Below are 12169 nucleotides of genomic sequence, written 5' to 3'. Positions count from 1 at the left end.
TAGATCTTTTTTTTGGGGATAACTTTGTAAAAGATGTGAAAGTTGAAAAAGTCTCATCTTTACTATGCAAAAAGATAGTCCAACAAAATCTAGAGTAATTGTCTACTATAACAAAACCATAGTAATTTCCACCTAGGCTTTTTCTCCTAGAAGGACCAAAAATATCCATATGGAGAAGCTCAAGAGGTCTTGAAGTTGAAACAATATTTTTGGATTTAAAAGAGACCCTAGTTTGCTTTCTCATTTGGCATGCATCGCATAGGTGGTCTTTTGAAAATTTAATTTTTGGTAGACTGGTGACTAGATATTTTGAAACCATTTTATTGAGTAGACCAAAGTTAACACAATCTAAGCATTTATGTCATAACCAAGAGTTTTCGCTCATGGTTACTAAATACTTAGTGCTTATTAATGATACATCATTCAAGTTAAGCATATAGATATTGTTAACCCTCAAGCCCTTAAACGATTAGTCTTTATTTTCATTATGTTAAATTATCCAAATACTATTTGTAAAAGTTATTTTATAGCCTTTGTTGCATAGTTGACTAATACTAAGTATATTATATTTAATACCTTCAACAAGTATTACGCCAGAGATAGTAGTAGAAGTGAGATTACCTACACTACATTTACCAAGTATTGCACACTTGTTATCTCCATAGGTCACAATTCATTTATTCTTTGGATTGAAGGAGGGAATGTTCCGCAGCAGGGTCAAGGTCAATATCAGACTCAATATCAACAATAACAAGCTCCAAAGAAAGCAGTCTAGGAGATTGCCATTGAAAACATGGCCGCTCAAAATAGGCAATTCGAAGAAGAGACTAGAAACGATCATAAAAACACCACTGCCTCTCTAAAGAATCTTGAAGTTCAGCTGGGTCAGATAGCACAACAACTAGCAAGTTCTCGAACACCGGGTGAAACAGTTCAAAATCCAAGAAATCAGGAGAATATTAGTATTGTCACGACGAAAAAGAAAAAGGCCGCTAAAAAGGAAAAAGTTATACGACCTGGCAAGCCAACTGAAGAGAAAATTAAAAAGGAGACTAAATCGGTGATTAAGTTGCCCTACCCTCAGAGAGTGACAAAGAAGGAACCAAGCGGCCGTACAAATCTTGTTTTAGTTTATAAAAATGATTAGGATACTCATGGTTTTCAAATCCGGGATGTTGGGAAACATACACTTCCTCATTTGTGTAACCATTAAGGAAAGCACTTTTCAGGTCCATTTGAAATAATTTGAAGTTTTTGGAGCATGAAAAAGCTAGTAAAAGGCGTATAACCTGGAGGGCGGGCAACCGAAGCATAAGTTTCCGCATAATCTATTTCATTCTCTTGGTTATATCCGTGTGCCATTATTCAGGTTTTGTTCTGAGTTATCACTCCATTTTCATCTAGTGACAATGATTTGATGATCTCGCGGAGGTGGGACAAGGTCCCACACATCATTTCTTTTAAACTGATTTAACTCATCTTTCATGGCCATTAACCAATGTTCATCAATCAAGGCATCTTTTGTGTTTTTAGGTTCAACTTATGAAACAAATGCAAAGTGATAACAAAAATTACTTAGCTTAGAGCGGGTAGTGTCACACCTTTGGTGATATCCCCAAGAATATTATCGTTTGGATGATCCTTCAAAGACCTCCACGCCAAAGGAAGATTGTCCATTTTAGATGGACTTTAATCCTTCTCCGTTTCAAGGTTGTCATCTTCCCACTCCTTAGGTTTCACCGCTTCAAGTTGATCAATTCCTTTTTCGGTTTCGTTGAGTATGTCTTTTGAAGATACACCTGTACCATGAAAATAAATACTTTTTCCAAAAAAAATCGGATAAGATTCATCAAACGTGACATGTACAAACTCCTCAACAATAAGTAATCTCTTATTATATACTCTATAAGATTTACTTGACTAAGAGTATCCAAGAAAGATACATTCGTCAACTTTTGCATCAAACTTTCCAGGGTTATCCTTACCATTATTTAAGACAAAACATTTGCATTTGAAGACATGAAGATGTGATAAATTTGGATTTCTACCTTTTAAAAGTTCATAAGGTGTTTTGTTCAAAATGGGACATATAAGTATCCTATTTAAAACATAGCATATCGTGCTAATAGCATCGGCCCAAAAATATTTTGGTCGACTACTCTCATTGATCATAGTTCTTATCAACTCCTCTAGAATTTTGTTTTTGCATTCCACACCACCATTTTTTTGTGGAGTTATAGAAGCGAAAAAATCATGTTCAATTCCATGTTTATCACAATAATCTTCAAAGAGAAGTTTTTCAAATTCACCTCCATGATCGCTTCGAATAGCAACAATGTTAGATCTTTTTTTTGGGGATAACTTTGTAAAAGATGTGAAAGTTGAAAAAGTCTCATCTTTACTATGCAAAAAGATAGTCCAACAAAATCTAGAGTAATTGTCTACTATAACAAAACCATAGTAATTTCCACCTAGGCTTTTTCTCCTAGAAGGACCAAAAATATCCATATGGAGAAGCTCAAGAGGTCTTGAAGTTGAAACAATATTTTTGGATTTAAAAGAGACCCTAGTTTGCTTTCTCATTTGGCATGCATCGCATAGGTGGTCTTTTGAAAATTTAATTTTTGGTAGACTGGTGACTAGATATTTTGAAACCATTTTATTGAGTAGACCAAAGTTAACACAATCTAAGCATTTATGTCATAACCAAGAGTTTTCGCTCATGGTTACTAAATACTTAGTGCTTATTAATGATACATCATTCAAGTTAAGCATATAGATATTGTTAACCCTCAAGCCCTTAAACGATTAGTCTTTATTTTCATTATGTTAAATTATCCAAATACTATTTGTAAAAGTTATTTTATAGCCTTTGTTGCATAGTTGACTAATACTAAGTATATTATATTTAATACCTTCAACAAGTATTACGCCAGAGATAGTAGTAGAAGTGAGATTACCTACACTACATTTACCAAGTATTGCACACTTGTTATCTCCATAGGTCACAATTCATTTATTCTTTGGATTGAAGTCAATTAATAGGGAAATGTAACCCGTCATATGCCTTGAACATACACTATCAAGAAACCACATTCTCTCCGTGAGCAAGACATTCAACCTATAATAATCAATCAAGAGTGATAGGTACCCAATTTTCACTGGATCCTTGAGAGTGAGTGGAAATATTGTTGCATTTGGGAAACCATTGAAATACACATTTGGCAACCAAAACTCTCCTAAATTTTCATTTAGCAATGGTATGACCTTTCTTACAACAATAGTGACAAGTCAAGCGACGATGAGAGTAACTTTCGCTATTAGACTCCCTTACCACATGATTATATTTCTTGTATGGCACATTTAAATATCTTTTGAATTTTGTAGGATTAATAACGAATGTGACCTTTGGTTCTAATGCCTTGTCAAATTTTCCAAATGTGACAAGTTTCACAACCAAACTAAGAAGATTTATCTTCCTCATCATTAACTTTTGAAGCATCTAACATGGATTACTTAAGAGCTTCCATTTGTTTTTTAATTTCTAAAACTTTGGCTTCTAAGTATGAAAATATTCTTTTTTTAAAGCCAAACTTTTAAAATCATCTACCTCTTCACCATATACATTTTCAAAAGCAACTTGTAATTCAGAATAAGATAATTCATCACTAGGTTCATATTTAGAATGTCTTAAATTTTTCTTCTTATGATGATGGGCCATGAGACAAAGATTTTCCTCTTCATCACTTTCACTTGAGCTACCTTGACTTGAGGATTCACTATCATTTTCCCAAGCTATATATGATCTTCTAGTATTTCTAGACTTCTTGTATTGACCCTTGTCTTTATCCTTCTTAAATTGTGGACAATCCGACTTATAGTGTTCGACTTTACCAAAAAACCTTGGACTTTAATTTCTTATTCTTATCTTGCTTCGAGGATACAATTTGTCTTCTAAAGTTAATGAGATTGTTGTTAGAGTGCTTTACTTCGTTTATCTTAATGTAGTTATGATACCGTTTAACAAACAACCCAATTTCTTCATCATCCGACTTCTCATTATAACTAGATCCACTTTCATCATGCTCTTTTGTTGAGGACTTGGAACTAGAAGCCACAAGAGCAATTAACTTCTTTTCCACCTTTTTTTCCTTATTCTTTTCTTTCTTAACTTTCTTCTCATGCTTCTCTAAGCTAATGAACTCTTGCTCATGTTCTTCAAGCTTACCAAAAAACATTGTAGTGTTCAAAGTTAATAAGTTGTTAGCTTCCTTGATGTCGGTGACCTTAGGTTGTCATTTCCTATTAAGACATCTCAACAAAAAATTAGTAGCAATATCATTGGAAACCGGCTTACCAAGTGAATTCAAACGGTTTACAAGATGAGTCAATCTATTTTTGATATCAACAATGGTTTCACCATGCTTCATGTGAAAGTTTCAAACTCTTGATTCAAAGTATTAATTCTATCTTGTTTGACTTCATTTGTACCATCATGGACAACTTGTAATGCGTCCCACATAGCTTTAGCGGTTTTGCAACGAGCAACACGGTAATATTCATCAACTCCTAAAGTGGAGATTAAAATATTCCTTGCTTTCCAATCACTAGACCACTTTTTCTCATCTTCCGCGTACCACTGTGCTTCTGGTTTAGGTACAACAACACCATTTGTATTGGTCATAGTAATTTCAAATGGACTATTTTGGATGATGCTCCATACTTTTCTATCAATAGAATTGACATGGATATGCACACAATCCCTCCAATAACCATAGTTCTCGCCATTAAAAATGGTCGCTTTATTATACACCCATTTTGGTTCAGAAACCATAATCTAATAAGCAAATTTGAAGTACAAGATAAATCGGTGCTCGTGATACCACTTGTTAGACGAGGGAAACAATCTAGAGGAGGGGGGGGGGGGGGGGGGGGGGGTTGAATAGATCACCAAATAAAATTTCCTTATTAAAAATTCTGATTTGAAAAATTATTTTCTATGGCAAGCAGAAGCGAATCTGGATCGACTCTCGTCTATCATAACCGTTATTGGTAGAATCAGATATGCACATAAACCATAGTACAAAGTATGCTAAAGATGAGAAAATAAAACCAACAAGTTCAATATAATTTATTTGAATATAAACCACACTAAGATAAACGACTTCCAATGAAATGTAAAAATAAACTTGACTAAGGAATTTTATCGAACACTTAGTGTGCAATCAAAATATCAAACACTTCGTGTGCAATACACGAAGCTTAATTCTTTTTGTATTGAATATGTAACAAATCAATTGTAATTGTTTAGATTACAATGGTTTCACAAAACAACTTAAGACACTTCAACACAACCATATATATATATATATATATATATATATATATATATATATATATATATATATATATATATATATATATATATATATATTATATATATATATATATATATATATATATATATATATATATATATATATATATATATATATATATATATATATATATATATATATATATATATATATATATATATATATATATATATATATATATATATAGAGAGAGAGAGAGAGAGAGAGAGAGAGAGAGAGAGAGAGAGAACGCGGAGATTTGTTTAGACATTTTCCCAATTGTTCTCACTATGGGCACATCTGCTCTTAATTCAAAATCAAATTGAGATATTATAATTAACCTTTGCAATATTCGTTTATAAGAGAAGTAGTAAAATTCAAACCCCTAAACCCTATGTTTAATGTTGATCCTAGCTTCATATCTTCCCTTGATCTTAGCTAGATCAAGTCACACAAGACCTCCAATTTTACCCTCCGGTTACTACTACTCCTTTGATCAAACCTCCGTTCTTCATAACTTTCACTCGGCTGAATCCAAATGATGAAATCTTACCCCCAAGTCTTTCAATTTATCCTATAGTTATCGCTAATCCTTTGCAAGAACCCCCGTTCTTCAAAGATTTTACTTAGGTGAATCCAAGTTGTAAAGACTTGTGCAAAAACCCCAAAATCAACCGTTGATCTTGGGGGGAAAACCCTAAAGGTTTTACCAATGAAACCCCCGAAGAAAAACCTAACCCAAATTGATTACACCAACCTAAATTAGATCTTATTAATCTTATCTTGATAACAAACAACAAAAATGATTGTGTGTAGTTGTTGAATGCATGCAAAGAAAGGTTGAAAATGATTGTGTGTCATTGATTTCAATGTATAGAAATGATGCATGAATGCATATTTATATGTATATGTGAGTGTAGATTAGAAGTGAGAAAAATATATTTTTAGCCAAATATGTTAGTTTTGAAAGTTGGAACAAAATGTATTGACTCCAAACTAGAATGAGTCAATACATAAGCTGAAGGAGTTGATACAAGGCATGAAGGAGTTGATACATTGAGGGAAGAGAGAAATTATTCAGAAGGATTTGACTCCAAACACGGGGGAGTCGACTCATCCGCCTAATATATCGACCCACACTCTCAATGTATCGATACATTGAAGGAAGGGATTGCTAGGTTGAAAAACCTTTCAGTTGAAGTCGACTTCAACCATGAACGAGTCGACTCATTCATAAGATGTATCAACTCATTTTTCATATGTATCGATACATTATGGACAAAACCATTTCCTTTGAAAACCACCTCAGTATGTATCGATACATACCAATAATGTATTTGACCCATTGACTACTTTTTCATGAAAAATCATAGTTTTAGCATGTGATAACCTATTGAATCTAATTTTACATGTCATATAATGATGATGCACATCTAGGCAAATATGGTAAGGTCCAATATACACAAAGTACTAAGCTACCTAGTTTTGACATCATTCAAAACACATATAAGAGTATAATGCACTCACAAACATATCTTCCATTCACTTCGTCCCCAACAACACAAACCATAACATTAGCTTTTAGGCCGATGTGGGTGACCAGAAAGAACTGGTAAGCAAAAAACTGTAGCTCAGAAAGAGGCCCAAAACCACGCACAGCTGGGTCCAAAGAAATTAACCCTCTGTTGGGCGTCCAAGTCACGGGACCATGACGACATTTAAATAGATGAAAGGAAAGAGTCGGGGAGGGTTTCCCCTTTAAGTACTCACACCAGAATTGGTAGAGTTTCACATATGCCCAGCTGGTAGGATGAAGTTGTGAGCGAGCCATCACCATATGTTTCAGGACTTCTATCTCAAAGGTAGTGAAGGGTGGGAGAAAACCCAGGTAGATAAAAAAACATTCGTAAAAAGGAATGGCGCAATCATCGTATTCACTCCATATCCTATCATTTTTCAGTAGGTCTCAGAACACCCGAATCAGATGATGGGCCAACTTCTAGAAAGGATCTATCGAGACTACCGTTCCTGGAAAAAATAGAAATAATGGAAGAGTAAGCAAAATCCACCTAAGAAGATAGAACACTCTTATGGCGTTTGTGAACACTCTTATGTAATTTTTACTCATTATGCACTAACTTTTCAAATACAGGAAAATAAAGTGTTATAGAAAAGATAACCGCTACATTGAGGAAATGACTAAAGGAAAAAGAAACAAACAATGACTATTCAGAAAACTATATCCTAGCATGCAAAGGGAGTAGACTCTACCAAACGTATCAAATTAATTACACATAACACACAAAAGTTTTAGTTCCAAAAAACCATAATGATGACAAAACTGAAAAGACGTTTGAAATATGGGTCATTAAATGCACGAATCTCTAGGAAATTGGAATGTTTTCGTGTGCTCTTCTCGATATAAAGACGAGAGTGATCGACACCCGTAGTTAAAGTAACAAACTCATGTCTTGCTGGGCATATACACAGGCTTAGGGAGAAAATGTTATGGACCGGTCACAACAACCTCGACCGACCACTCCACACACATTGCACTCCTTCCAAAATCTTCTTATTAGCACACTAGGACTTTCATCTCGACGATCACAAAGGTCTCAACTGCAAGTGCATCCAACGGATCTTCACGATTCACTCCTAACAAATAACGAGTTCGTTATTTTCCTATAAACACAATTTAAATTTACTCTTTTTCCTCGCATATTGATTTAAACATTTGAGTGTTAATCTTACCTATCTCACTTTCCACCCCACTAGAAGCCACTTCCAAATAAAAATTATAAACTAATTTATTTGTGATAATAGTTGGCCTAGAATTACTTGTTGAGTGTTTGGTACACCAGATACTTTTCATATTTTAGGCAAAATTAGAGTTACCGTAACATACTTTATCAAAGTATATGGACTACATTTGCCATTGAGGTTCTTATAGTAGAATTCACTTTTGCATAACGAATGCATACATATCTAAACATAGTTTTGCCTAAAGATGAGTAAGAATCTTGAACCTCACCACGTCATTCTTCACAAGACACCAATTGGTGTGTGGGTAGAAATAAAAAGAGACTTGGTCCAAAAAAGTACTAATGCGGCCATGAGTATGACACAGATATCAACTATTTCCCAAAACTAAATTATAAAAAATCTTTAGAAATGGCACTCATGCGTGATAGTGATAAGTCACTCTCAATCTGAATTAGTAACAGTGTACAAACATCAAGATGGGTTTGAACCTGTTGAACAAGCACATTATTAAATTGATTTTAATTTTAATTTATTTTTCAACTATTAATATAATTGACATAAATAATTTTATTTTAATTTTTTAATCAAAATTAATTTATATCATTTATAAATAAAATATAAATTTAATTAATCATAAATTAAATTTGACTTCTTAATGCAAAGAACCCAAAATATGAATGCGTCAATTTTTAAACAGTTTTTTTTTTAATTTATATTTTTAATTTTTTATTATAAATGTAGATCTTAAAGAGTATGGAATATTTTTTATGTAGATCTTAAAGATTATGGAGTATTATTTTAAGACAACAATTATAGACAAAAACAAACTACTACCATAATATCCATAACTATAAAGATAACTTCTCATTTTGTTGAATATTCAATCATACAGATCCATTCAAATAATTAAATAAAAACAATAATAATAAAATCAATTAGATTTTTTATTATTGGAGATGCAAAGGAACGTGTTGAAGCCGCACTGAGGTGCGATTGAACTTAGCAACAACCTCGCCGTACTTTCTTGTTTCACCACCGCATCGTCTTTCTCAACCAACACCGCTTCCACTAATTCACCATACTCCGCCGCATTATCTCCGGCACCGGCGATAAAACCTACAATAGCAGCTTGTACCGGTCCCAAACTAGGGTTATAAGCAGCAGATTCCATATAAGAGCCTTTATAAACATTACCGCGCGAATCCAATAAAGCTACGCCGGAAGGTGATTCACTGTACGGCGCGTGAGATTCATTCGCAGCTTCAAGAGCCGCAACCTTCAACTTCGAAATCGAAGATTGATTAGTATTATCGTTATTATTATAACCGTTGGATCCGGTGTTGGATCCGGTATCGAGAAACGACAAATCGTTATTATGAGGCTCCAAGAGGAGAGGAACGTGTTTGGGAAGAAGATCGTGAGGACCGAAAGGATGAGAGAGGAATTTAGAAAGAGAGGTGAATTCAGATTCAGGTGTTATGAGAAGTGGAATATCGGAGGCGCCACGGATTTCTTGGAGGAACTGACGGCAATGGCCGCAAGGTGCGGCGGAGACGGCGAGATATTGAAGCTGTGTTTCTTTGTTTTGAAAGAGGTTTGTTAAGAGAAACTGTTCAGCATGGATGGTGTGGTGAAATGGAAGGCCTGGAAATTCGACGTTGACGCCGACGAAGATTCGGCCGGAGATTCCAACTCCGACGGCTGCTACGTGGAACTTGGAGATGGGGACACGGGCTAAAGGTTGGGCCGATTTGACGATGGTTGGAAGTAGTTGGGTTAGGGTTAGGCCCGTTGACTGGCCCATCGATTTTGCATCTGATGCTTCTATTTTGAAACTGGGTTTCTCCATTTTTTTTCACACTTTAAAAAAAATTATTTTAATTTAAGAGAGAGAGAGAAAGAGAGAGGAGAGGAGAGAAGGGGGAAGATTAATGATGATTTCATGCTAATTTATAGACTAGATGGATGAAGAGGCAATATGCCAGCTACTACTACCAATAATTTGATTTTTTTTCTATTTTTTTTTAAATGCATTTAAATTTGAAATTTGAAAATTCGAATCAAATGATTTATTTATTTTTCTTTTAGATAAAAGAAGATAGAAGAAATATGAATGAAGGATGGTGCTAGATTTTTACTACATGTGAATTTTCTTGTAATCGGATCTTGTTTATGTGTGTTTGGTACATTGCATTTGCACCTATGGTCTACTTGTAATTGTTATGGATTTGTATCTATTTAATTTAAAATGTCATTTTCTACATGACTTGTAATTTTGTCTCACAAGACAAAAAAGATATGTATGAAGGATAAACTAAACTTTGTGGGACACAAACTCAACCCCAATAATTGAAAAATGTCATATAGATGTGTATGGAATTGGTATATAGAAAGGGTGTCACTGATTTATGTGTATGGAATTGGTATATAGAAAGGGTGTCACTGATTTTTACCCAATTATCTTTGCACGTAGTTATTTGATAATAAATATAAAGCTCAAACTTACGTTTCAATCCTATATTTTAAAAAATAAATAAAGTTTTTGTCTTCTTCTTTTAAAAATTGATTTTTTTTAATCTAACTTTATTTTGGAGTATTTTTCTCTAATATTTTGGCCTCATTTTAATATGAGATTACTACTTTCATTCATAGTTCATAGGATATAGGATGTTCTCACACAAAATTGAAAAGTTAAAAATGCATGTAGAATTCGAAGATGCATATGGAGATGCGCATCGGTAATATCTCCATCCTTAAAAATATGTAGATGAGAATAGTTTATACTAAAGTCAAAAAAGCTATATTACTAATTGTTTGTTGTTTATTGGTATTTTTAGTAAACAATTATGAGTTTTAATTCACAGAATGAATTAAACTCGAAAAAATCTTAAGGATAATTTATGCAGAAAAGTGTCACGAAAAGTGTGTGATTGACACTTACTATGTTTAAATGTTGATAAACCGAATATAAATTCTAATTTGAAACAATGTAAAATTGCTTTGGACGAAGAAAATAGACAAAAGAAAACATAGTAGAAGTCATAAAAGTAAATATTTCAATTGAGAAGATTTAAAGAATTTAAAGAAATAACGCAAACATACATTTTCTCACAAACGGCTACTTTATGTGACTTGGATATATAGTTCTATAGATAATAAATGAAATCTGCGACCCCTGATCTCAACAATGAGATCAATCTATATACTAATACAATGGTAACCGTCGACAACATTTATTTCCACAAGATTTGACATGAATTCCTTTACATGGGCTTTAAGCTCTAATTTGCTTCCACACGTCTTCAATTTTAAAACTGCTGCAAATCATCCATCATGTTGATAACTGCCTTTGAACCTCTAACTTCCTCTGTCGAGAGTCTCTGGTCAACTCTTATAATGTCTTCTAAACATTCCTAGTTTGGTTGACTTATAGACTAAAAATACACTCTCCAATATTTGATGGACGTGTCGAACTCGACACTTGTCGAAGTGTTGATTTATGCAAATCTTTTTGAGATTCTAGATATGTTTTGAAGAGAACGTGATTCTAATCTTGTGGATATGTTCCTAAGACTCTTTCAAACCAGGATTCATGGGCGTTAAAATGTACTACGCTCTGTATCATCTAACAAGGTGGTTGAACCATATTTAGTCGACATGATTAATATGCCCAAGCTATGTTTGAGACTCTTGACACTTAGCATTTCCAAACGTGGCTATTACCATTCTTCGTCGAATTCTTCAGCTAAAGTTTTCAAGCTAACAGATGCCATCTAAAAATGACATAATGACACTTTCGATCATGTACAAAAGATGGAAGAAAGGTGGCGCTTTTAGTAACTGTTTAACATTGTTCAAGATAACTTGTACACGTCATAGTCATCATGACCACTTTTCACCAAACCATCATGTCAAGGACGTGCATGCAAATTATCATCATTACTCTATTTTTTTTAAGACATCGTGGGCCACAAAATCAAATTCCAATAAGATAAATCATTTAATTAATTTTTTAAATAAGAAAATTGAAGCGCCATTTTTCAAAATTT

At 33.7% G+C, this 12169-nt stretch overlaps 1 protein-coding gene across 1 annotated transcript; it reads right to left on the bottom strand.

Annotated features, from left to right (window-relative positions):
- Nucleotides 1–8961: 8961 nt before the first annotated feature.
- Nucleotides 8962–10445, bottom strand: LOC127118337 (cytidine deaminase 1). The gene has a single exon (XM_051048515.1). The coding sequence runs from the start codon at nt 9967–9969 to the stop codon at nt 9052–9054; it is 918 nt and encodes a 305-aa protein (XP_050904472.1). The 5' UTR covers nt 9970–10445; the 3' UTR covers nt 8962–9051.
- Between the last annotated feature and the right edge of the window lie 1724 nt (nt 10446–12169).

Source organism: Lathyrus oleraceus, chromosome 1 (genome assembly GCF_024323335.1).
Source record: "Lathyrus oleraceus cultivar Zhongwan6 chromosome 1, CAAS_Psat_ZW6_1.0, whole genome shotgun sequence".
NCBI classification, from domain to species: domain Eukaryota; kingdom Viridiplantae; phylum Streptophyta; class Magnoliopsida; order Fabales; family Fabaceae; genus Lathyrus; species Lathyrus oleraceus.
Note: the sequence above shows the minus strand (reverse complement) of the source record. Positions and strands in the feature narration are given on the sequence as shown.

Coding starts and splice junctions, on each gene's coding strand:
- LOC127118337 (XM_051048515.1), bottom strand. CDS start 9,969: ATGGAGAAACCCAGTTTCAAAATAGAAGCATCAGATGCAAAATCGATG.